The sequence below is a fragment of the Chelonia mydas genome, chromosome 1 (assembly GCF_015237465.2).
Source record: "Chelonia mydas isolate rCheMyd1 chromosome 1, rCheMyd1.pri.v2, whole genome shotgun sequence".
NCBI lineage: Eukaryota > Metazoa > Chordata > Testudines > Cheloniidae > Chelonia > Chelonia mydas.
The window spans coordinates 206,192,441-206,219,903 of NC_057849.1; the positions used below are offsets into that span (position 1 = coordinate 206,192,441).

At 46.9% G+C, this 27,463-nt stretch overlaps 1 protein-coding gene across 1 annotated transcript in view; it reads right to left on the reverse strand.

The window, feature by feature from the left end:
• LOC102948129 (acrosin binding protein) overlaps positions 1-27,463 on the reverse strand; it is a 66,032-nt gene that overhangs the window by 2,881 nt on the left and 35,688 nt on the right. Inside the window, exons 4-9 of the mRNA XM_043546607.1 lie at positions 22,164-22,287; positions 21,206-21,653; positions 2,468-2,600; positions 1,969-2,148; positions 1,703-1,870; positions 1,535-1,621 (exon numbers count right to left, since the gene is read on the reverse strand). Of these exons, the coding sequence (XP_043402542.1) occupies positions 1,535-1,621; positions 1,703-1,870; positions 1,969-2,148; positions 2,468-2,600; positions 21,206-21,653; positions 22,164-22,287 (1,140 nt within the window). The remainder of the gene's footprint in view (positions 1-1,534; positions 1,622-1,702; positions 1,871-1,968; positions 2,149-2,467; positions 2,601-21,205; positions 21,654-22,163; positions 22,288-27,463) is intronic.

A 27,463-nucleotide genomic window follows, 5' to 3' on the forward strand; every position in this document is an offset into this window, starting at 1 on the left:
ATCACCCCCCCGCTTCTTTTCTTTTCTTTGCTGCCTGACGGGGAACAGGCACACCAAAGGAGCCAGGGAGTCCAACAAGCAGTTGTTTTTTTCTTTTCTAGCTTTGTGGCAACAAAATAGTTAGGCTAGAGTAGGGCAGCCTGTGCATGAGGCTGAGGTCAGGCACCGAAACCCTAGAGAAACCAGTCTCCCCAAAGTGGCACGCAACGGAGAAGAAAGACCCAAATCAAGCCCAGACATCCAGCTCCATGACAGAAATGCAGGGAAAGGATGGGGGACCAGGAACTTCCCAGGAGGGAAGGGTCAGCCCTCCCCAACCCAAGATCCAGGTGCCAGGATGGAGGGATGCCTTTAACTCAGGCTGAGTTCTAACTGAGGCAGAAAGGAATTTCTTCCTAGAGATGAAGCGCTTGGAAGAGGAGGACAAGTGTTTGGAGGTGGAAGTGGAGGCAAAGCGCTTGGAAGCAGAGGAGAGAGGAGAAGCGCTTGGAAATGAAGCACTCGGAGGCGGAAATGGAGCTGAAGCACTGAGAGCTTGAAAAGGCTAAGCTGGATCCACCAAGTAACCCTAACAGTCCTTCTCCAGGTGCCGCTCCCCATTCCAATAAATTCCCCACATACAAGGTAGGCGATGATACAGAGGCCTTCTTAGAAAATTTCAAAAGGGCCTGCCTTGGATACAACACCTCTATAGATCAGTATATGGTGGAACTGAGGCCGCAGCTCAGTGGACCCTTAGCAGAGGCTGCAGCTAAAATGCCTAAAGAACACATGAACAAGTATGAACTTTTTAAACAAAAGGCCAGAATTAGGATGGGGCTAACACCTGAGCATGCCCATCGGCAGTTCAGAGCCCTAAGGTGGAAACCAGATGTGGCATTTTCCCGACCAAGCCAATTTTACTAAGCCAATATCAGAGAAAAGCTGTAACCTTGGGAGATTAATACAAGCCTGGAGTGGCCAGTATTAATTTTTAGAATCCTTGCGGGTCCCCTCCTTCTGTACTTGGAGTGACAGAGTGGGGATTCAGTCTTGACATGGGGTCAGGTGGATTTCTCCTTGGCCTTAGTGGTTGGTGCACCTTCCTCTGCTGCTTTCTCCCCACTGGCACCATTGCATCGATTACACTCAGATTTTTCTTCAAAATCATAAAGACTAGAAAAACTTTTTGATAGACATTTACATTTTAATTTTATCACATGAGTCCAAGGCACATGGTATGTGCCTGGTTCTAGGTATAACCAAATCCCACTGAGGAGTCAAGCCTGAAGAGTTCAGCAGAGGATGTCTGATCATGTTTTGAACATCTGCACCGTCTACTGCAAGTGGCATCTCCTTTTGGAAACCCAAGTGGGTAAAGCTTAGGAGAGTACCACCACACATACCCCCAATTCAAGTCCTGCAGGAGGGGAAAATCCTGGGGCAGGAAAGAGCCAGGAGATGGGGAAACTGGAGTTGGGAGTGCTGCCATTCTGGACAGTGAATGGTCAGTGTGGAGCGGGGCAGATCCCTGGGGAGTGGGGCTGGTCCTCACCTTCTGGCTGCTGAGGCTGCGCTGTAGGCATTGGTGGCTCTTGAATGCACAGTAATTAGGGTGCTGAACTCTGTCTGAGTCACAGATCTGGGGAGAGAGGAGTGAAACGTTAGAGAGAAAATAGAGGCGAGGAGGAGGGATGAGGGGACAGTGGAGTTCAGCACTTACTTTGTTTGGGAAGTCTCCTCCTTGGAAGAAAGCATATTCCACTTGCAGCCAAAGGATCACACGGGGGTCATCACAGCCATGTGTGGCCAGGCGGCCACACCAATAATGTGCACGCAGCCCTCCGTACACCTCCATCCCATAATACCCCATTGCCTCCAGGGAACCAACCTGCAAACGGAGGGGAGGATTAGAGATAGGCGAGCTTCCCTACTGCAATGCCCCAGTTGTGCTTAATCCAAAAGCCTGCCGCAGAGCCAGGTCTGTACCTTATTGCCCACAGCTTGATACTGGGCAGAAATCTCAGGGTTGAGGTAGGTAGTGAAGGTGCCAGCATCACAGTGAACACGTCTCAAATCTGACACCCCATGGCACTGCTCCCTCTTCAGTGAGCAGAAGGCACAGTCAGGGCACAGATCCATGTGGTGCCTTCCAAGACTATCACACACCTAGAGAGGAAGACAACTGCAAGGTGAAGGGGCTGTGGTGGACTGAGTGGGGCAGGGAGGGAGGGCATGGGGAGACAGAGAGCTGGTCTCAAGGGCCTCCTATGCTCTTGGACCAGACTCTGTGTGTAGGTCCCAACTAATTTATAATCTAGCCACTCCAGCCCCAGCCTCTTCCACCAAGAGGGACTGTAGAGAGCAAAGCCAGAGCACTGTCTATTTGTGGAGTTCTCATATACTCCTGTACCAGATGCTACAGTCAGGAAGAACTGCTAAGAGGGATTAGGGAATGTTGCCACAGAGGCTAGATAGTGATTCTTACCGAATCCCCAAAACCAAGGGTTCTTGCCTCCATTCGCTTCCAAGCCTGGGTAATGGCTGATGATAGGCAGATGCCCTCCAGCATTGCATAGCAGAGAATCACCAGAGCCTCATCCCTTTCCAGAGCTAAGAGGCTAATGCAGAGAAAGGAACAGCAAGTCAATTTCTGGGATCTGTAGTTTCCTGCTGGTTCTTTAAGGGATGAGTGGAGAGTGCTGCACTGGCTCAGAGTCCAGAAGTTCTGCGTGTTTGTACGAGTTGCAGGCATGCGTGCAGTGTTTGTATGTGTATGTGTAATATGTATGTGGGGATTATTTAGTGTATATTTATCAATATGTGAAGGGGAATTTCTACAATGAAGAGCATTACTGAACATTATCAGGTGGCACTACTGCAGTTCTTGCTAGTTTTGTTTATTTGAAGATACAGGAATTAGATCTTGGAGAACTGCTTATTGTCAGCTGTGGTGACACACAACACAACACACAGTCAGTCTGTGGAACTCTTTGCCAGAGGATGTTGTAAAGGCCAAGACTATAACAGGGTTCAAAAAAGAACTAGATAAATTCATGGAGGATAGGTCCAACAATGGCTATTAGCCAGGATGGGCAGGGATGGTGTCCCTAGCCTCTGTTTGCCAGAAGCTGGGAATGGGCGACAGGGGATTTTCTGTTCATTCCCTCTCAGTCACCTGGCACTGGCCACTGTCGGAAGACAAGATACTGGGCTAGATGGACCTTTGGTCTGACCCAGGATGGCTGTTCTTATGGAAGCTGAACATACCAGCGAAAAATCTATGGCCAGTAGGATTAAAGACAATGAAGAACATATATCAGGAAGAAAAGAAATCCTAGCAATAGTATAGACCTATTACTAGAAAGGGGTGGTCTAAATGGTCAATGATGCAGAAAAAGCCGAAATGTTCAATAAATACTTCTGTTTTTGGAAAGAAGCTGGATGACATTCATAGCTTGCAGTGATAACAAAATACTTTACATTCTGACAGTAAGTAGGAGGAAAGCAGCAGATAAATATAAATAATTTTAACTGCAGGACTTGATAATTTTCACCCAAGAGTTTTAAAAGAATTTTGAAGTATTGAGGTGTTCATTCAGCCATTGGTAATGGTATTTAACAAATCTAGAATATTAGGGAAGTGTCAGAGGACAGGAAAAATGTGAAGTATCAATAAAGGGTAAATGAGATGACTGAGGTAACAAGAGGCTGGTTAGCCTGACCTTGTGTGATGACGTGGGAATGTTCTTAATGTTTTCTGTGAATACTCAGTTTCCCCTATGCATGTCTTAAGTATTTAGGTGGTTGGATAAGGGTGTGTGATTGTTGCAGAGCCCTAGAGGGCAGGGATGTGCAGGGGTCTGCATGGAGAATGGCCGACACCTTGTCTCCTGGCAACTGATGGTCTGGGCCCCTCCCCTGCAAGGTGCCAATTGAAGGTGTTGGAGAACAAAGAGATCAGGTGGTCTCCTTGCCCGGGGCGGGGGAGAGACAAAGGCCAGAATCAGGGCTGGAGGGGGTTGCAGTTTGGAGCTGGCTGGGGAAACGGAGGGAGGCCCAACACCGGGGTCTGGGCTCTCTACTCCCCAAGATGGACCTGACTGAGGGGTCCTGTCTTCTGTACCTATAAGCTCTGTTTTGGACTGTGTTCCTGTCGTCTAATAAACCTTCTGTTTTATTGGCTGGTTGAGAGTCACAGTGAATCGCAGGAAGTGGGGGGTGCAGGGCCCTGACTCCCCCACACTCTGTGACAACTGGTGGTAGCAGTGGGACGTACTGCACCCCGTGGATGGCGCTTCCTGCAGTAAATGACTAGGGAGCAGTACAACGAAGGGAGATTAATGAGGAACAGGCGTGCTGAAGACTCAGAGAGGAGCGGTTTCGGGGGGGCAGAGGAGCTACGCTTAACCCCTGGGAGTGTGTGACCAGTGAGAAGGACTGTTGCAGTAACAGAGTCCCCCTGGGGACTGCAGTGAGCGGTCCCAGCGGTGGAGGAGTCTGTGGCTTAACCCTGGAGAGAAGTGGTGACCTGGAGAAGGGCTGGCATGGTAGGGGTTCTTCCTGGAAACCGTGGGGAGCTGAGAGCATGCAGGCCTGTGAGTCCACAACAGCTTGGGAACAGCGAAGTGATGGCCTATCACCATCTCCTTAAGAAGGACATTGTAAACCTGTGCAAAAAGAGAGGGTTACGCTTTGGAAAGTTCACCAAAGCACAGCTAATTGTGCAGCTGGACACTGACCACTCTAAGGAACAGATTCCTAACCCAAATGGGGCTACAAGAGGATATGGGAGCAGCTGGAGTGGTAGCCAGGCATCCCAAGACTCCTGTCCCCAACCCGATGAGGATCTTCACGATTGGGTTCCCCATCAGGGGATCTGAGACGGATGGGATTGGAGCTGAATCTGAGAGAGCTGGAGGACAGTGAGAAGGAGCGAGAGGACCGTGAGAGACAACGAGAGCCCAAGAGAGAGCTGCAGGGGAAGCAGCAGCAACATGAACTAGTGATGGTGGAGTGAAGAGACATAGGAGACTTCCCGGGGTGAGTGGGGATATACCCTGGGGTGCCAGTTCTGCAGGGAACTTTGATACTAAATTGCTGCCCCTGGTTAATAAGGTGAGGGATGTGGATGCCCACCTAACTGCCTTTGAGCAGACTGGCAATTTGAACCAAGGGGACCCTGCAGAAAAGCCTGGTATCTAGCTCCCTTGGCTGGGTCCTAAGGCCATAAATGCCATCAGCCAGATGGGTGGGGTGGTAGACAGGCTTCCACCACCCCATCCGGCCTATATGTCTGCATGGACTCTCCTGGGCTCAGGCCCCTCGGACCCACAGTGGGAGCGGAAGGTGATGGGCAATGGGGAGACATTCCTGGGGTGGCAAGATTCTGTGACAGAGAGAACCCTTGTCAGGCCTCAGGTGATGCAGCCCCACCAGATGCTGCAGGGCTGCGTGACCTCGGTGAAGGTCCCAGGTATGCAGCCTTTCGCCCTGCCTATGGCCCAGATCCCTGTGCAGACACGGGAGGAGTCAGGCTGGCTGGTAGTTGGGGTTCTCCAAGATATCAGCTGTGAGGTCCTGTTGGGGGATGACTGTGTCTATTTGGGACAGGATCCAGGCCCTGCTCCTGTAATGGCCAAGGATTTGAATTTGAATCCAGGGAATCAATCAGGGGAGACTGAAATTGTCAGTGGAAATGCAAATGACCTGGCTGGCAGTGGGGAGGAGCTTCTAGGCTCAGGATACCTGCCTGCCTGTAACCAGACCCCTTGGGCTGAGTGGGAGGGAGAGATGCTCCCTGCCCCCCTGCACACCAGAGAGGGGGCTCCCGCTGGCTCTGATGCTGTGACTAAAGCAGTGAGTGCGCTGCCTGCCCCCACTGGGACAGCAAGAGCAGCGCTGAGCACGGTGGGAGCTGAGACCCCAGCTGAGTGAGGGGGGACACAGGCAGGGCAGGTCGGCTGCCAACCAGGTTTGCCTTGTCCAGACGTGCTGCTGGGAAGTGATCCCACAGCAGGGAGGGAGCTACCAGGGACAGGGCTCAGCGGGGCTGTGACTCCAGGCCCAGCCAGCGAGAGGGAATAGGTCCCACACCCTTCCCCAGAAGCTGAATTCCAGACCGAGCTGCAGAAGGATCCCTCCTTGGAGAAGCTGAGGGAACTTGCTGGTCACAGCGCTGCAGACACCCTTGGGAAAGGCTGCAGGGAAAGATTCCTGTGGGAGAAGGGATTCCTGGACTGGGATTGGGCTCCCCAAGGGGAAGTAGAACTGTGGGGAATCAGGAGGCAGCTGGTGGTGCCCCAGAAGTATCGCCGCAGGCTGTCGTACCTGGCCCACGATGTCCCTCTCTCGGGACACCAGGGGATCCAGCGCCCCAGGCAGCAGCTGCTGCAGAGCTTTTACGGGCCCGGAGTCTGCGACCCCTGCCAGAGGGTGGGGAAGGCCCGGGATAAGGGTGAAGCTCCCTTGAGACCCCTGCCTATCATAGAGGAAACTTTCCAGAAGGTGGCTGTGGACACAGTGCCCCTCAGCAAGGCGACCCGGTCGGGGAAGAAATACATCCTGGTGGTGATGGATTTCACCATCTGCTACCCAGAGGTGGCAGCTCTGTCCTCTGCCAAGGCAGACACCATGGCAGATGCGCTGCTGACCATCTTCAGCAGAGTGGGGGTCCCCAGCGAGGTCCTTACAGACCATGAGTCCAGTTTCATGTCAGCCCTGCTCTGGGGCTTGTGGGAGAAATGTGGGGTCTGGCCCACCTGGGCCTCTGCAGATCACCCTCAGTCCAACAGGCTGGTGGAGAGATTTTATGGGACCCTGAGCATGATGCTGAGGACTTTTATGAATCAGCATCCGCAGGACTGGGACAAGTACCTGCCCCACCTGCGGTACAGGGAAGTGCCCCAGGAATCCACAGGGTTCTTCCCTTTTGAGCTGCTGTATGGGAAGAGAGTGAGGGGACCCCTGGACCTGGTAAGGGACAGCTGGGAGGAGAAGGGGAAGACCCCTTGGTGGATCTCTTCCCTGAGATGGGAGCGAATCCTCCCATCAGGTGTCCCCAGTCAGAGTCACTGGGAAAACAGCCCAGAATCTGGAGAAAGAGGTCAAGGACATGCTGGCTTTAGAGATGATCCAGCTGTTCAACAGCCCATGGGCCTCACCAATAGTACAGATTTTTAAGCACCATCTACTGGCACATTTTTATGAACTGTTTCCAGATATACAGACATATAGCACACTTGTAACATCTCTCTTTCCATAAAAGAAACAATCATTTAAATTAGTCTTTGAATTTATTAGGCAACTTTATTGCTCTTCCATTCTAAGTGATGATATTTTGAGTCTCTTTCCCTCTCTTTCTGTTTGCCTGCAGGAAAATTCTGTGCTGTTAGATTTTCTGGCATCACCATAATGACAAATCATGAGGGTTGCTAGTAGCTGCGTCCATGTGGACTCACTTAAGTCATTCCAAGAGATCAGCTGCTCCTTGGCTGATCTGAGGAAACAACAGCTGCAATGGTGGAATTGTTTTTATACTATCATCATGTATGATGTTTGCTACTCTTTGCATACATGTCCCAGTCCTCCACCTCTTGTCTCTCTCATTAGGAACTCATTATACTCTGACTAGCTGTTGTATATGGAGCTCAGGGAGCTCTTTGTCTTTTAGCTATAGTAGTATTTGGCTTGTTGTCACTGCTCTTTAACTTGGTCTGTTACCTTTTCCACCACTACTGGCTTCAAAAGCTTATTTGCTGTGAGCAGTGGAGTCCAGGGTCTGCAGGATATGAAATGCTATAATGGGCTGCTGTCCATGCACCCATGCTTTCTGTTGCTGTATTTCTCCAGCCCAGTAGTGTTGTCCATGGATCTTCACTATCCCAGTTTGTCTTTTCTAGTAGTTTCTTGGAAATCTTGACAGATGCTTCTGCTTTGCCATTAGACTGGCTGTCATAGGGAGAGGATGGGAAATGTTCAAATTCCCAACATGCAAACTGAGGTCCATTATCTATTACAAGAGCCCTGAAATTCCATGCCAGGCAAACTGAGCTTTGCAGCATTCAATGACAGAGGCTGCTGCTGTTGTATATAAGGGAATTTATTTCCCAGTAATCCAAATACTCATCAACCGTCAAAAGATAGGCTTGATTTCCCATTATACAAATGCTCCAGGCTGATCATCTTATCATAAAATTGCTTCCAATGCTCACTCGTTACAAGTTACATAGAATAGTTACAAGTTCCTTCACAATTTTACATAATATTTTAGGTAAACTGGGTGCCCTTTCAAACAAAACAGTGTGTTCAGACATGTAGGAATAATGAATGCAGGCCATACCTACGGAATGAGGGACTGTAGCCTGGACAGTAGCAACAAAGAACTCAGACAAGCTCCCATTGTGATGCTGTGGTAGAAAGGGCTAATGCAATCCTTGGATGTATATGATTTGACCTCCATATACAGCATTGGTGAGACCGATTCTGGAACAGTGCATCCAGTTCTGATGCCAAAATTTTAAAAAGGTTGTTGAAAAACTGGAGGGTGTGCAGAGAAGAGCCACAAAACTGACTCAAGGGCTTAAGAAAATGCCTTAGAGTGAAGAATTTAAAGAGCTTAATCTGTTTAGTTGAGCCAAAAGAAGATTAAGAGAGGACTTGATTACAGTGTATAAGTCCAGTACCTTTATGGGAAGAAAATACCTGGTACTGTAGAGCTCTTAAATCTAGCAGGGAAAAGCAGGACAAGAACCAATGGCTGGCAATTGAAGCCAGACAATTTCAAATTAGAAATAAGGCACCGTTTTTTAACAGTGAGGTTGATTAACCATTGGAACAAACTATCAAGAGCAATGGTGGATTCTCCATCTCTTGTTGTTTTCAGATCAGGGCTGGATGCTTTTCTGGAAGATAGACTTTAATCAAATACAAGTTATAGGGCTCAATAAAGGGGTAACTGGGTGAAATTTTCTGACCTGTGACACATTAGCACCTGTCAGGAATGATCTAGGTGTACTTAATCCTGCTTTGGTGGGGAGGGGGGGGGGAAAGAGGGGAAGGGGAGAGAGAGAGAGAGAATTGGAGGGGCTAGATGGTCTCTTTGGGGCCCTTCCAATCCCGCATTTCTATGACTTTTGTGACAAAATGTCAGACTGGATGAACTAATGATCCCTTCTGACCTTAAACTCTCTATGCATTTATGAATTAACAAATCCTACAAATTGCTGTATGTCTTGCACATTTGTGGAGAAGGAATGCCCCACATGGCTTGGACCTTCTCAGGGCTTGAGTTTAATCCCTGTGCTGTTAGAAGGTGTCTGATATACAACATAGCTGACAGGTATGATCTTATTTTTTTCTCACTCAGTTTGAGATTCACTGACATATGTGGCAGAGCTCTGTCCTTGTCCCCGTGGGTCCCGTGCTTCTAGGCGGTTTATGCTAGCCTCAGAGGCTCACTGTGACCCTCCACGTAGCCCTTCTCTCTCTAGGGCCAGGGTTACAGTCTTCTGAGCCCTTTTCATCATAAGCCAGCAAGGAGGTTGGTGAGAGAACTCGCACAGTCTCTGTTGTCCCTATGGGCTTATTCCCGAACAGTTTAGCCTCCAGTCCTGCAGGGGCCTGTCTTCCCCTCCCAGGAGGTGTTCCTGTTGGGGGGAACCCGGGCCCGCCCTCTACACCGGGTTCCAGCCCAGGGACCCTAATAAGGGCTCCCTTACAATGACTTGAGGGTGTCTTCATTAACCAGCCCTTCAGCCGCACTTCCTCTCCTCTGACTCCCGAGCTCTCTTCTGCCTGACAGGAGCCCTTTTATAGTATCAGAGGGGCCTTAATTAGAGTGAGGTGGTCACATTAGCTTAATGGCCTCACCTGACTCTCTTTGCAGATTAATTGGAGTCAGGTGTTCTCATTAGCCTGGAGCAGCCCCTGCTCTGGTCAGTCAGGGGACAGAAAACTGTTAATCCAGTGGCCAATATATCTGCCTTCTGCTGCGCCAGGCTGCAGCCCCTATTCCGGCTCCTCAAGAATATTTTGTTAAGATTTTGGTTGCACTTTTCCCCTCACCTCCTTATCTATGCACTCCCTGTCTATGGTCCCACTAAGTCGCGGGACCTCCTGGTCAACCTCCTCCTGGCCCTGGCTAAAGTGGCCATCTATAAAACCAGGGTGAGGAGGTTGGCCGATGGAGTCTCCTGTGACTGTGGGGCCTATTTTTCGATCCTCTGTCCGTTCACGCCTCCGGGCAGAGTTCCTCTGGGCGGCGTCCACTGACTCCCTTGACGCCCTTGAGGAGCAGTGGGCGCTGTCCGGGGTCCTCTGCTCGATGTCCCCATCCGGTTCCCTTCGTTTGACCCTTTGACCGCATTCCTGTCCCTGTTGTTCAATAGTTGTCCCCCATAATTATTTGGTTTTCCAGGTCCTGTGGACCCCCCCCCTTAGGCTGGGGGGGATCCTTTAGCAGTGGGCGGGCGAATCCACCTCCTGGATCCCAATAAGGCTACTCTGCTGTACCCAACTGGCCTGGGTCTATCACACATACTATAAAGCAGTACATGATCATGATCAGCATTAATCTCTTCAAGGGAGTCTCCACAACGAAACACTAAGGTGTCATCTGCAATTACATCAACCCTCTCGAGTCTCTCTAGCACTTTATGTTGACGTCTCTGGTATGCTTCTAGCACCAGAGAAAAGTCACATGGCATTCACAGCCATCTAGATCTGACCAGAAGGGTCCAGAAAGACGTCAAATGGGGGCTTTCTTCATCAGGTGTTAGCACCAGAAACCATCTTTGGCAAAGAAAAAACCTTTGCCTTTGGCAGGATCCCTTCAATTGTTGATAAATGATAACAGGAACAGAGTTTGCTTGTTTTTTATACAGGTACCATATCTGTTAGATACATCACTCTTTTTCAGACTCCCATCTCCATGAGATTGTCAGTCTGTTTTTTAAAGTATCTTCTTCAATGGAACTGCTGTTCTGTGTCATGCTCATTGTTGCAGTTTCACCCCTGGGTTGATTTCCAAGGGCCATTCTCCAGGAAGGCATCCAAGGCCTGTAAAACCATCCCAATGATAGGGACTTTTTAATGCAATGCTTATCTGTCATTGGCAAAAACCAGCTGGTTCTGCTGAGGCACCTGTGGAATTTCAATTACAGCAGAACCCCATTTATCGCATCTATTTGGGAAAGGAGCCAGATCGGAAATCAAAAATTATTCGGGATAATCTGAAGAATGGGAAAGTGAGAGTCTGCAGCACCATCTAGTGGCCACAGGAGAGATCACCTGCTTCTGCACCAGTGTGAGCTGGTTGTTTGGTTAATACCGAGAGCCAGATAATGGAGATTTCAGAGTAGCAGCCGTGTTAGTCTGTATCCGCAAAAAGAACAGGAGGACTTGTGGCACCTTAGAGACTAACAAATTTATTAGAGCATAAGCTTTCGTGGGCTACAGCTCACTTCATCGGATGCATAGAATGGAACATATAGTAAGATATATATATACATACAGATAAATTGGAAGTTACCATACAAACTGTGAGAGGCTAATTAGTTAAGATGAGCTATTATCAGCAGGAGAAAAAAACTTTTGTAGTGATAAGATGGCCCATTTAGACAGTTGACAAGAAGGTGTGAGGATACTTAACTTCAGGAAATAGATTCAATATGTGTAATGATAATGGAGAGTCAGATAACGGGGTTCTGCTGTATTTCAAATATGAATAATCTCAGGTGTTAAATTAATGTGCCATTGGAGAGATTTAGCCTGGAGTTTTTCGTTTTCCAGTAATGTGAGTGATTTATCTTGTGAAATGTTACAGTAATCTTTGCCTTGCCATGGGAATGTCAGAGCTGGGCCATTCCTGAAGTTTTAGTTTTGCAAACCACAGTTTTCCTTCATAGTTCATGGCCTCCATGCAGTGGGTGGTGGTGAAGCAAGAGCTGTACTTTAGACTCCTTTTAGTCTCTCTTGAATTCAACCTTCAGATGGCAGGCCTGCCTTCCTTCACCTCTCTCTGTGGAAACTGGCAGTTCAACCACTCTGGGGCGCAGCCCCCTGTTTACTACTTGTGTTAATACAACAGGCCCAGCTGGGTTTGGCACCCCTCAGTCCTTTTTCTCCGGGTACCTGTGAGAACAGGTGATTAAAGTAGCATTTAACTACCAAAGGGAATACAGCATTTAGGAGAATGGGCTAACAGCAAAGACTCCTATGCACATATTTCTTTACCTAGGCATAACCATTGCTCAGATAGGTCCAGCTTATTCCCCTCTCTGGGCTGGGAGAGTCAGCCTGCTTGCTGCAGTGCCTGTATCTTTCTATTAGTCTGGGTGCCAGCCCCAGTCTGCTGACAACTCACTCAGTCCCCTCCTTACCAAAGCCAACAGGTTTAAGGTTTAGGATCCCTTCTGATCCTAGGCGGTCTGCCTTGGGAAGAATAAACCAGGCCAGCCTAAATGGTGTCAGGTAGGTACCTACTTCCCAATCCATGGATCAGCCATTGAACTCCTTTGAAGTTGTTTCCTCTAGGTGTCTTATCTTTGCCATTGTTTCATTTCCTGTTTGTTTCTCCCTTAACAGCCTGTTTTGCTTTAACTCTGTGCAGTCAGGCAGGACAACAATGCAGACAAGGCAGAAGTGTTCAATAAATATTTCTGTTCTGCATTTGGGATTCAGATGATTTCCATTGCACTAGTATCTCCTGAGGATGTTAAATAGCAGGCACTAAAGTTAGACATTTTTAAATCAGCAAGTCTGGATAACTTGCATCCAAGAATTTTAAAAGAGCTGGCTGCAGAGGCTTGCTGGACCACTAATGTTGATTTTCAGTAAGTCTTGGAACACTGGGAAAGTACCAGAATACTGGAAGAAAGCTAATGGGTAGGTGAAGTTCTCAAGAGGTCAGACTAGATGATCATGATGATCCCTTCTGACCTTAAAGTCTATGAGTAAAATGGTGCCAATATTTAAAAAGGATAAATGAGATGACCCAGGTAATTATAGACCTGTCAGTCTGACATTGATCCCCAGCAAGATAATGGAACAGCTGATATGGGACCCAATTAATAAAGAATTAAAGGAGGATAATATAATTAATGCAAATCAACATGGGTTTATGGAAAATAGATCCTGTCAGACTAACTTGATATCTTTGTTTGAGATTAGAAGTTAGGTTGATAAAGATAACAGGGTTGATAGAATCATAGAATATCAGGGTTGGAAGGGACCTCAGGAGGTCATCTAGTCCAACCCCCTGCTCAAAGCAGGACCAATCCCCAACTAAATCATCCCAGCCAGGGCTTTGTCAAGCCTGACCTTAAAAACTTCAAAGGAAGAAGATTCCACCACCTCCCTAGGTAACCCATTCCAGTGCTTCACCACCCTCCAAGTGAAAAAGCTTTTCCTAATATCCAACCTAAACCTCCCGCACTGCAACTTGAGACCATTGCTCCTTGTTCTGTCATCTGCTACCACTGAGAACAGTCTAGATCCATCCTCTTTGGAACCCCCTTCAGGTAGTTGAAAGCAGCTATCCAATCCCCCTTCATTCTTCTCTTCTGCAGACTAAACAATCCCAGTTCCCCCAGCCTCTCCTCATAAATCATGTGTTCCAGTCCCCTAATCATTTTTGTTGCCCTCTGCTGGATGCTTTCCAATTTTTCCACCTCCTTCTTGTAGTGTGGGGCCCAAAACTGGACACAGTACTCCAGATGAGGCCTCACCAATGTCAAATAGAGGTATCACGTCCCTCCATCTGCTGGCATGCCCCTACTTATACAACCCAAAATTTCATTAGCCTTCTTGGCAACACTGCTGACTCATATCCAGCTTCTCATCCACTGTAACCCCTAGGTCCTTTTCTGCAGAAGTGCTGCCGAGCCATTCAGTCCCTAGTCTGTAGCTGTGCATGGGATTCTTCCGTCCTAAGTGCAGGACTCTGCACTTGTCCTTGTTGAACTTCATCAGATTTCTTTTGGCCCAATCCTCCAATTTGTCTAGGTCCCTCTGTATCCTATACCTATCCTCCAGCGTATCTACCACTCCTCCCAGTTTAGTGTCATCTGCAAACTTGCTGAGGGTGCAGTCCACACCATCCTCCAGATCATTAATGAAGATATTGAACAAAACCGGCCCCAGGACTGACCCTTGGGGCACTCCACTTGATACCGGCTGCCCAATAGACATGGAGCCATTGATCACTACCCGTTGAGCCTGATGAGCTAGCCAGCTTCTATCCACCTTATAGTCCATTCATCCAGCCCATACTTCTTTAACTTGTTGGCAAGAATACTGTGGGAGACCGTATCAAAAGCTTTGCTAAAGTCAAGGAATAACACGTCCACTGCTTTCCCCTCATCCACAGAGCCAGTTATCTCATCATAGAAGGCAATTAGACTAGTCAGGCATGACTTGCCCTTGGTGAATCCATGCTGACTGTTCCTGATCACTTTCCTGTCCTCTAAGTGCTTCAGAATTGATTCCTTGAGGATCTGCTCCATGATTTTTCCAGGGACTGAGGTGAGGCTGACTGGCCTGTAGCTCCCCGGATCCTCCTCCTTCCCTTTTTTAAAGATGGGCACTACATTAGCCTTTTTCCAGTTGTCTGGGACCTCCCCCAATCGCCATGAATTTTCAAAGATAACGGCCAATGGCTCCGCAATCACATCCGTCAACTCCTTTAGCATCCTCGGATGCAGTGCATCTGGCCCCATGGACTTGTGCTCGTCCAACTTTTCTAAATAGTCCCGAACCACTTCTTTCTCCACAGAGGGCTGCTCACCTCCCCCCCATACTGTGCTGCCCAGTGCAACAGTCTGGGAGCTGACCTTGTTTGTGAAGACAGAGGCAAAAAAAGCATTGAGTACAAGTACATTAGCTTTTTCCACATCCTCTGTCACTAGGTTGCCTCCCTCATTCAGTAAGGGGCCCACACTTTCCTTGACTTTCTTCTTGTTGCTAATATACCTGAAGAAACCCTTCTTGTTACTCTTAACATCTCTTGCTAACTGCAACTCCAGGTGTCATTTGGCCTTCCTGATTTCACTCCTGCATGCCTAAGCAATATTTTTATACTCCTCCCTGGTCATTTGTCCAATCTTCCACTTCTTGTAAACTTCTTTTTTGTGCTTAAGATCAGCAAGGATTTCACTGTTAAGCCAAGCTGGTCGCCTGCCATATTTACTATTCTTTCTACACATCGGGATGGTTTGTTCCTGTAACCTCAATAAGGATTCTTTAAATATGGAATCTATACAACATTTTAATTAAAAAATAGAATGATATAAAGCCAACATGACATACATTAAATGGAGTAAAATCTGGCTTACTGATAGATCTCAACACATAATTGTAAATGGGGATCATCATCGATCACGTGTTTCTAGTGGTGTCCCACAGGGCTCGGTTGTTGGCCCTGTGCTATTTAACCTTTTTATCAATGAGCTGGAAGAAAACATAAAATCATCACTGACAAAGTTTGCAGATGACAAAAATTGGGGGAGTGGTAAATACTGAAGAGAACAGATCACTGATACAGAGTGATCTGGATCACTTGGTAAGCTGAGTGCAAGCAAACAATACGTGTTTTAATATGGCTAAATGTAAATATATCTGTGACGCATAGCTAGAAAGGGTTAAACATCCTGCAAAATAAATACCCCTCAAATAATTGGGGAAATAATTTTTTTGTATTTACATGTGTATGAGTAGGGTCCATTATGTAATCAACAGTCCCTGTCTATGCTGTATTCTGATAATTCAGAGGTCAAAAGAAGATCCTAGCATTTAAATGAATTGTGAACACGGGATATCTCAGTATTCATCTCTCTTTGAAATGTACTGTGAATGGTGGAGGAACAAGCAAATGGTCTTATGTTAATTCGTATAGCTAAGTACCAGTGATGGACCTCCTTCAAAGTCATCCTAATTACCTTTTGTTCCCTGAGGAACTCCAACTTGTCAAAAGACATAAAATTGTATAAAAGATCCTTAGATCCTGATTCTTCATCTCAGATCTGCTTAGGCTTCATCGAGGAAGTTTGAGTCGCAAGACAGGTCCCAGTTATGCTGGTACGCCCAGAATGAGATATTTTGACACTGGACTATGACCTATGAACTATTTCTGAAAGAACTCTTTGCAGCTACAAAGCTCACCATCTCTGCTGTGAATCTCAACCTCAATGAACTGAACTCATGTCTGTATGTATATTGACCTTTTAACCATACTCTCTCTCTTTTGTTTTTTAATAAATTTTAGTTTAGTTAATAAGAATTGGCTGTAGCATGTATTTGGTTAAGATCTGAAACATTCATTAACCTGGGAGGTCATGTGTCCGATCCTTTGGGATTGGGAGAACCTTTTCTTTTATACGATGAAATAAGATTTTAAGAAATCATCATATTTAATGTGGGAACCTGGATGGAGGCCTGAGGCTGGATCACTTTAAGGCAACTGTGTTTGAACTTCTGAGTAACCAGTAAGGTAATAAAGAAGCTGTTTTATGCTGTCTTGGTAAATCTAAGTATTGGAATATCCACCAGCTTTTTGGGGTTTGGCTGCCCCATTCTTTGCAGTTCACCCTAATTGAGTGACCACAGCTGGCTCCCGACTAGGACCCTGGTCACAGTATCCATCTAGGAACAAAGAGTGTAGGCCGTGCTTATGGGAAGCAGTGATTCTGAACAAGACTTGGAGGTTGTGGTGGAAAATCAGATGAACATGAGCTCCCAGTGTGACACTGTGGCAAAAAGGGTCATTGCAATTCTTGGATGCATAAACAGGTGAATCTTGAGTAGGAGTATAGAGGCTATTTTACCTCTGTTTTTGGCACTGGTGCAACCGATGCTGGAATAGTGTGTCCAGTTCTGGTGTTCATAGTTCAAGAAGGATGTTGATAAATTGGAGATGGTTCAGAGAAGAGCCACAAGAATAAGTAAAGGATTAAAAAACATGTCTTATGCACTGAAAGAGCTCACTGTATTTATATTAACAAAGAGAAGAATAAGGGGTTATTTAATCACAGTCTATAAGTACATACATGGGGGAAGAAATATTTAATAATGGGCTCTTCATATGTTCCATACCTAGCAGAGAAAAGTATAATATGATCCAACAGTTAAAGGAAGGTAATAAGTTGAAGCTAGACAAATTCAGACTGGAAATAAGGTGTATATTTTTAACAGTGAGAGTAATCAATCACTGGAACAATTTACCAAGGCTCCTGGTGGATTCTCCATCATAGATAAAGCTAAGATTTTGTCTCGCATATTTTTAGTAAAAGTCACAGACAGGTCATGGGCAATAGAGAAAAATTCATGGAAGCCCAAGACCTGTCCCTGACTTTTACTAAAAATATGCATGACAAAATGGGCAGTTGCGGGGTCCCCACACCAGCCCCGGGGAGTCCTGGCTCAGAGCTGAGGGGTTCCCCCACTCCTGGTGGCTTGGATTTTGGGGTACCCTGTCAACCCCCGGCTTGGAGCAGCCAGGAACTGCAGCGGACCCCCGCCACCACACTAGCTGGGAACTTCATGGCACCCCTGCCACCCGCAGTGGCTTGGAGCTCTGGGGCACTCCCACTGCCCACAGTGGCTCAGAGCTCTGGGGCACCCCCACTACTCATGGCAGCCAGGAGCTCCAGGGTACCCCCACTGCCCATGGTGGCTTGGAGCTCGGGGCCAGTGGGTGTACCCCACAGTTCCCAGCCACCACAGGTGGCGGGGGGGGGGGGGGGACCCTGCAGCTCCTGGCCACCACAGGCTGAAGTCACAGAGGTCTCTGGAAGTCACAGATTCTGTGAATTCTGCGACGTCCTTGAGAAAATTGTAGCCTTAATCACAGACAATTTTAAAATCCAGATTGGACAATTTTCTAATGTATATGTTCTGGGAATTATTTAGGGGTAGTTCTCTGGCCTGTGTTATACATGAGGCCATACCAGATTATCACAATGGTCCCTTCTGGCCTTGGAATCTATAAAATATACCTCTCATATACAATATTGCCAACCCCAAGCATTTAAAAGTAATGACTATTTAGGCTTCTAATTTAGAAGATTCTAATTTAGAAGCTTAAATACCTTTGAGGATCTGGACCTCATTGCCTCAGATCAGTCCCCAACAAAGAATTAAAGTAGTGAAAATATTTTACTTCTGACACCATGTGAAAAGCTGCTATAATGAGCGGCACAGAAGAAGCCATTTGCAAAGCATAGCAAGAAGTCTTATTGGTCCTACAAGCTCCAGGAACAAATGCTGCATATTCTTGAGCACCATCTACTGGCACCTTAACTATTTACATATACACAGCCATGGAGCACTCTCGTAATCCTGGTCATATAAGATGATCTCTTAAGAAACTTATACCTTCCATAAAACTACTGCAATACATGGGCCCCACAGGTCAACTCATGATATTTCACTCAGAACAATTCATGATATTTCAGATACAGTCCCAAAACATCTAAAACAAAGTAATATTTTATACAGAAACATGATCACTGGACAGACCCTAAGTCACACATATCTTAGTCTTGTAATACATGCATTAGGAAACTTCTAATTGACTAGAAAGGCTTTCTATGACATGAAGAAACAGGTAGGTAAATATAACACACCAATAAAATCACTGCTGTAACGTTCGATGTTATAATCCAACCCATTCTGCTATTTGGGAATGAAATCTGGGGCCCAACTTTAATAGCTGACTACAGTGACTGAAATAAAACTGCAGTAGAAACCTTACATGTGCAGCTCAGCAAACAAATCCTGCATGTGCATGGGAACTCCAGCAACAGCAGCCGCAGAGTAGAGCTGATCTGACCTCCCTACTAACCAACACACAGAGATGGTTATTGACCTCAGCCAAAGCAGAAAAACTTCCCCCAGCCACAAAATACTAGAGGATCCAAAATTAAATCCAAATGAAAACAAAATCCACTTGTGTGTGTCATCACCCACCTTGCTCAGCAACCCCAGCTTCCTGAGCAGTGGGGCAAATGGGTCTAGTCAAAACTGAAAAGTACTCAAGATACTATGTAGGCCAAAAGAAGTTGTCTTGAGTAAATTGTACTCCATTCTGCTTATTTTACTTTTATACTCCATTTTCCTAGCTTTGAATTAGTAGAAGAAATTGTAGCCTTGAATTAGTAAGAAGAAATTGTTCTGAGTTTATTCTTTGCTGATTGAATTAATGATTGTTCTTAGAAGGATAGAAATTTTATGCCTGTAATTATTGCCTTATTTACTGTTTGGTGTGTGAGTGAAGAATGTATGGTATACTAATTAACTGAGACAAGACAGCTGGGCCAGATGGGCAAGAGGGGAGTAGAGGAATCTGAGAGGCACCGACTTTATTATCAGAATCACCCGGATGGCAGATTGACAACCCTAAAGCAAAGGCATACACCCCAAGGACAAGATAAGGAGTTGAGCCAGAGGGATGAGATAAGAAACAGCTGTGGATCCTCCTGGTAACAACTCAAAATAATGCTAATTAAGAGCAACCTTGAATACCTCATGATTGACAGCTCCGGTGTGACACAGCAAGGTCCATAGACTTATATGGAAACTTATTACTATAAAAGAAGGGTGTATTGCCATGGGACTTTGGGTTTGTTCTTCATCAACATCAGAGCTTCGAACGCATTTGACAGAGACCCAGCTCCCCCTCCCTTGTGTGCAGTTTCAGCTGGCTGCTGGAACTGACAGAGCAACACTAAGGATTGGTAACTATAAGATCCAGCCACAGAACCTCTGTGTGTGTGTGTGTGTGTGTGTGTGTGTGTGTGAGAGAGAGAGTATGGAAGCATATCCTGATTTTAATGCTTACATTGTACTCTCAATAAATGTGGCGTATTGCCTTATCCCTTTTTAAAAGATTCTGTGTGCTTCTTATAAGCATAACAACTAAACCAGCACCTAAAATACCAACATATGAGTCACTAGGAAAAGCAAATAGGAACAAGCTGGACTGCTACAGGTCCCTGTAGAGAAATATCATATGATCCGACTACCTCACCCCTGTGAAATGTGGCAAACAAATACAGACTCTCACCAAACACAGAATAAGTGACCGTAAGGCAGCTATGGAGATGGGGAGGTGCAACGCAGAATCTAAACCCAGAAAGGAAGTGACAGAGCACCTAATGGGAGAGGAGCCATTGAGACAAAGAGGCTCCTTTCACTCCAATGCCCCAAATAAGAGGAAATGCAAGAAAGATATTTCCACAAATTTTCAAGAATGAGAACAGACTTCTTGTCAAAAAGTAATAAGGAAAAACTGGGCCTGACCAGGGAGAAAAGGGGAGAAATGGCAAAGATAGCAGCACACAATGTAGCAACCTGTCACTAGATCAGGAATGAACAGGAATAACAAACGCACACAGAAGCAAGCCTCAGACACAGCATGTAGCCCCATTCTGAGTGCATCTTACCTGCCTCAGGCAGATATCTGTGGAGACTCTCTCTTTTTTACACTTTGACCACACTTATATAGCTTGTTCTGCCAATCAAGTCTCATTGAATTGAACTTAATAACTGATCTGTGTGTGTGAGGAAGCTCACCGTACACATGCATGACAGTGGGGAGAGGGGGAGCCTGGGGAGCTCACCGTGCACATGCACAATGGGAGGGGTTGCACAGGAAGGGGTTGTAGGGAGCTCACTCTGGGTGTGGGTGGGTGTTTGTGGGGACCCCACCATGCATGTGCATGACTGGGGGGGGCATGTTTGTGGGGAGCTCATTGTGCACATCCATGACTGTGTGTATGTGGCTGTTCGTGGGGAGCTCACTGTGCACGTACATGACTGTGGGGGGTGAGGGGAGCTCTTTGTGCATGTGTCTGTGAGGCGCTCGCTGAGTGTGTCTACTCTGGAACTAGAAGGTGTAATTCCTAGTTCGAGGGACATACCCATGTTAGCTCTGATCAAGCTAGCATGCTAACAATAGGGTGAAGCCGTGGCAGTGCAAGTGTAGCTGTCTGTGAAGCTAGGCACCTACTCAGGTAGCGAGCCCCTGCCACGACTCATGGCATCTACATTGCTACTGTTGGCATGAACTCAATCACAGCTAGTGTGGGTCTGTCTACCTGTGCTGGAAATTACACCGACTAGCTCCAGTGTAGAAATGCCCACTGTGTGTGTGTGCAGGGTGTGCATGTTTGGGGTCAGCTGAGCTGCCACACCTGCCCTGACCCACTTGTGAGCTGTTTTTTTACCTTACCTGCCACTGCTGCTTGCATCTGAGATCCCTTCCTGGGCACTGCTGAATGAGCCCTTCCAATCTGGTGCAGTGCCTGGGGGCACCTGAGTGGTCTCCATCTCCGGAGAACCCTCCAAGGAGAGAGCTGAGTTGATCAGCTGCTGGATGCTCTTCTGCATGTGCTGCTCTGCGGCCCTTCCAGTCTTGTTACTGGGTCTTATGACGGACGGGGAAGTTTCAGGGGTGGCTGTGACTGGCTGGACTTGTAGGGGGCCTGCCAGCTCCGGGCCCACTCCAGGCTCGAGACTTCTCTGGGCTGGCACGCTTGGGATGTGCCTCCTGATCACTGGTTCCTGGCCTGAGACAGCATAGGCATATTTCAGAATGGTGTTCACATTGGAGTGGAGACGGATGTCCGGATGCAGCCGGGTAGCCTGACTCATGGGTCTGGGGTCTGCCTGACCCTGTGCTGGGGGAAGAGCATACAGAGCGCAAGTGAAGAAGGGATTGAACCTCACCCTCACTTCTTGGAAGTGTATCCCTATGAATAAACACACACACTGCACGTACACATGCTCACACACCCTGTCCAGCTGGGCCTCTTTCAGATTCATGTTCCCTTAGCTTTGCACAGACTCTCACATCCCCACTGGCTGCTGAACTGCACACACTTCCTTGTGATATGTGCATGCCCACCCATGTGTCCATACACTGTGCACACACACAATCCTTGTCCCACACTGCCAGGGATGTGCACTCCTAAACCCACCTTGTAACATGCTGGCCTGCTCCACTATGCACACCTGCATGGCCCACTGCATTCACACATGTTCCCTTCCCTCCCATCAGGCCCAAACCCTGCAGAGAGCTTCTCAAAGAATCAGGACGCAGGGGAGGGCCATGGGGAAGAGAGGGGATGAGAAGGGCACGTGGAGAAAGAACCAGAAGTGGATACAGAATTCACCCAGCACCATGGTACCTGTTTCGCTAGTGGACCCAGCACGGGAAGACCAGTTGCTTTTTGCCCAAGAGCCCATGGTATCAAACACCTCTCCTTGGGCACGAGGTTCTTTGTGGGGAGCCATTTCAGGACACAGGATCCGCTGAACAGGGGGCAAGGAAGTTGAATCTAGAGACCCCACTGCAACCATCCCCCCTGAAGCCCACACCTCCACTGCATTACACCCAAATGAGACCCCTTCCCCCTACTGCAGTAATCCCCGTTTGAGATTATCCCAACAAATGCTCTCACCTCTGCTGCAATAATCCCTCTACATGCCTCCTCTCCACTGTGATAATCCACTCAATACAACTACCCCTGGAAACTCCTCCCCTCAACTGTAACATCCCTCTCTGAAACCCCTCCTCTCTAGTGCAACAATGCCCCTGAACACCCTCCCTTCCACTGCATTAATCACCACCACACCCTGGCCACTCCACTGCAATTATTTTCCGTTCACAATTATAATCTGCCCAAACCCCTCCCATACATTGCAATACCCTCCCAACCTCTTCCCTCCACTGTTATAACCCTCTGCAAAACCCTCCCCTGCACTGTGGTTCTCTCACTGAAATCCCGCCCCTGCAATAATCCCTCCCCTCCCCTATGAAAATCCCCCAAAACACCTTCCCCTCCACTGCAATAATCTCCCCCAAAACGTCAACCCTCCAGTTTATAATCCACCCAAATCCCTACCATCCACTATGAAAAATCCCCCCAGAAACCCCTCCCCTACATCGCAATAATTCCCTTGAAACCCCTCCTTTCCAATTCAATAATCTTTCCCAAACCCCTCCCTTGCCATAATCTCTCAAACCGCTCCCCTCCACTGCAATAATCCCCCAAGAAATGCCTCCCTTCCACTGTGACAATCCCTCTGAATCCTCTTCCCTCCACTGACACTCTCCCTCAAGCCCAACCCTTGACTATTCACACCCTACACACTATAGTAATAACCTTTGAACAAACTATGCCTTGTAAGGAAGCATTTGAAAAAACTCATTATTTGTTGGTCAGTATTGTCCTGGTAAAATATGTGTGGCAATACTTTGTGTGAAGTCATAAGATTTCCCTGTATGATATTATTAACCCATGTTCCAAATCCCACAGCCCTGTCCAGGCAGAAGTCAGGTCTGCCCAAAGCAAAAGAAGGAATGTGTGCTTGCCTTAATGTGCATTTAAGCAGTAAGCAGAGTTACCGTGCAGAGAGGGGAAACAAAAGAAGTTTAAACAGGGGGGAAAAACCAGCAGGAAATATCCTCCCACACAGACTTTTTGGCTCCTGGATCTCTGCTGGAAATGTTTTTCAAGAGGGGGACCGAAACAATAAAAAGGAGGGACAAACATCCCAATGCACCCCCACTCTCTCCCTGCCTAATGCATTCACTGCACCTGAAGAGACAAAGGAAGCAGCCATTGGACTCAGGGGTGGAGGTGGAAGTCCTGACCTAAAGAGATTGTCAGTAAGACTGCTGAAAGCAAGTTGTGAGAAAACTTTGCTTTGAATCTAATATAGTTTGTTAAGCTAGACACTAGAAAGTGTTTTATCTTCATTTTTCTTGAACTTGTAACCAGTTCTGACTTTTATTCCTCCTTCCTTGTATTCACTTAAAATCTCTCTCTTTGTAGTTAATAAACTTGTTTTAGTGTTTTATCTAATCCAATGTGCTCAAGATGAAGTGTCTGGGTAACTCCATTTGGGGGTAACAAGTTATGTGCATATTATTCTCTTAAAGAAATAGCAGACTTAATATATCTGTACTGTCCAGGAGAGGACTGGGCAGTACAGGACATACATCTCCAGTGGGAAATCTAAGACTAGGGCTGTGTTTGGGTCACCCTGCAGTATAACCAAGGCTGGTAAAAGCCAAGGTCTGGCAGGCTGGCTGCAGCACACACACAGACATGGCTGGAAGTGACTTACATGCTGGAGACTGTTTGTGAGCAGTCCAGGTTGGAGGCTGCAGCAGCAAGGCATTGTAAAGGGCACCCCAGGTTATGGGACAAGGATGACAAAGCTGCCCAGTAGTGTGAATTGTACCCCTGGTATGTCACACTTTCCCTTCTGATGCAATAACCACCACCACACCATCTCTCCTTCATTGCAATAATCCCTTTGAAACCCCGTCCCTCCACTGAGATAATCCATCCCTGAACCATTGTAATACCCACCTCCACTGCAACAATCCCCCTGAAACCCCACGCCTCCACTATGATAATTCCCTTGAAACCCCTCTCCTCCACTGCAATAATCCACGTTAAGACCCTCTTGTGACACTCTGTGCCTCAAAGCAACATCCTGGCACCCCCATAGTTACCATGGTGATTTGATTATTATATGTTTTGTACAGCGTATGCCTTGTGAGGTATCATTTTGAAAGTCTTGATCTGTTGAACATTAATATCCTGTTGGATTGTATGTACTAGCATTGTATGTGGAATTATAAAGTTTTGCTATGTGTGTGTTACTGAAATATGTTATGAAGTTGGAAACACCCACAACCAGCCTTTCAGATATAACAATAGGGCAGCCAGAAACTGATGATGGTCCATAAGGGGAATACACACTCACAAGGTCTATCCCAGGTACCGTATACAATGGAGACTTCTCAAAGATAGCATGTAGGCATTGGAGACTGTTTGACTCACTTCATAGCAAAGGATCTTTCCAGCAAGCTGGAAGAAGCTATAAAAGGGGAAGTGACTTGGCCTCTCTCCCCACACAACTCAACAACTGGAAACAGGTCTGTAGAGCAAAGACTGAACTGGGGAGGTGGTCCCAGGCTGGAAAAGAGAATCCCAGCCTGTGCCTTAAAGAATAATACCATTAGGGTGAGACATTGCTTGATTCAACTCCTGTCCAGTTTATAGAACTCAGATTACAGTTTTACTTTTATTTCTTAGCTTTGATCTCTATACATGCCACTTATAATCACTTAAAATCTATCTTTCTAAAGCTAAAGTTAATACATCTGTTTTATATTTTACCTAAAACAGTGCATTGTTTGAAGTGGTTGGGGAATCTGCTCAGGAACAAGAGCTGGTGCACTTCCAGTTTCCTTTGCAGAAGGGGCAGACTGGTTAATCAATTTATACTGGTCAGGCTCTTGACCAGGGCAAGACGGTACAGTTCTGGGGTCCTAGGCTTGGGAGCTGGGGGAACTGGATGGAGCCTCTCTATTGTTAGTTCATGAGTGGGGCTAGGAGAAATATTCATGTAACTCAGCTGGGTGTCCCTGCCTGTGGATGGCTGTGTTCCTAAAGTGCAGTACCTGGAGAGGATTGCAGCTTGTCACAGCATCACAGTGTGAGAGGGAGCCCAGGTTGGTGAGACAAAGGGCTCAGCGGTATGCCCGTTCCAGGTTGCACCCCGGGGAACCTGTCACACTTCCCTTCCACTATGACAATCCCATTGAAACCCCTGCCCTCTATTAAAATAATTCCCCGAAGACCCCTCCCCTCCATTGCGATAATCTCCCCTGAAACCACAACCTTCCCCTCCTCTACAATAATCTGTCCCAAACTTCTCCCCACATTGCAATAATCCCCTTGAAAACCTTTCTTTCCTGTGAGATAATTCTTCCAAAACCCATTCACTGTCATAACCCCTGGAATCCCATCCCCTCCACTGCATTAATCCTCCCCCAAACCCCTCCCCTCCTCTGTAATAATCCTTTTGAAACCCCAAACCTTCACTTCTATAATCTCCACAACCCCTACCCCTCCACTATGAAAATCCCCCCAAATCCCTCATCTCCACTGTGATAATCACCTTGAAAACCCTCCTTTCCAATGCAATAATAATGCCCTTGAAACTCCTCCCCTCAAGTGCACTATTCCCCTTTGAACACCCTCCCATCCACTGCAATAAATGAACACCCTCCCATTCACTGTGATAAATGAAGGGCGGGCTGGGGGGGCGGGGGGGAGAGGAGCTCCTTTTTATGGACACCCAGCCAGCCAGTAGCTATGAAATCCCTCTCAGTAGCTATTCTCTAATTGCTCTACCTGTAAAGGGTTAAAAAGTCTCACTGCTATCCATAGGTAAAAAGAAATGAGTGGGCACCTGGCCAAAAGAGCCGATGGGAAGGCTAGAACTTTTTAAAATGGAAACAAGACTCCCCTTTTGTCTGTCTGTTGTTGTTCGGGGGAGAGGCAGACAGGGAGCAGTTATGCTATGAGAAGTTTAGGCCAGGTATGAAAAATTATCAGTATCATACCTAGAAACTACTCATCTAAAACTCCAGATATGTAAGTAGATCAGGAAATGTTTAGGAAGACGTGATTAGGTTTATTCCTTTTATTTCTTTATGGTTTGTGGATTCTGTTGGTCCTGCTTTGAGTAGGGGGGTGGACTAGATGACTTCCTGAGGTCTCTTCCAACCCTAATCTTCTATAATTCTATGATTCCTCTGCTAATTCCTCTGTTTTGCTTGTAACCTTTAAAATGGACATCAAGAGAGCTATTCTTGATGCTTAATCCTTGTAATTATTTTTTTTAATCTAGAAAAAGCCTAAATCCCAGATGTATTTTCTTCTCTTTTTTTTAAATTAATAAAATTTACCTTTTTTAAGAACAGAATTGGATTTTGTATCCTAAGAGGTTTGTGCACATGTTGTTTAATTAGCTGGTGGCAACAGCTAATTTCCTTTGTTTTTCTTCTTAACTCTTCCCCAGAGTGGGGCGTGAAAGGGCTGGAGGGTACCCCACAAAAAGGAATTCCCAAGTGCGCCTTCCTGGGTTCTGAAAGGGGTTTTGCACGTGGGTGGTGGCAGCATCTACCAATCCAAGGTCAGAGAACCTTGTAACCTTGGGAGTTTAATACAAGCCTGGAGTGGCCAGTATTAATTTTTAGAATCCTTGCAGGCCACCACCTTCGGCACTCCAAGTGCCAGAGTGGGGAATCAGCCTTGACATGGTGGTAGTGGTGGGATAATTTTGAACCAGAAGCACGGATCTCAGGAATTTAAAAGGACACATTTTCCTTTTGGCAGCCAGCAAAGCCAGGGAGGTTTTTTTTCTTACTTTTCTTTTCTTTGCTGCCTGAGGGGGAACAGGCCAGCAAAGGGTTCTGCCTGCCAAGCCAGGGAGTCCAACAAGCAGGGTTTTTTTTCTAGCTTTGTGGCAATGAAATAGCTAGGCTAGAGTAGGGCAGCCCTGTGCATGAGGTTGCAGTCGGGCACCGAAACCCTAGAGCAACCAGTCTTCCCAGAGCAGCACACCATGGAGAAGACAGACCCAGATCAAGCCCAGACATTCAGTTCCATGACAGAAATGC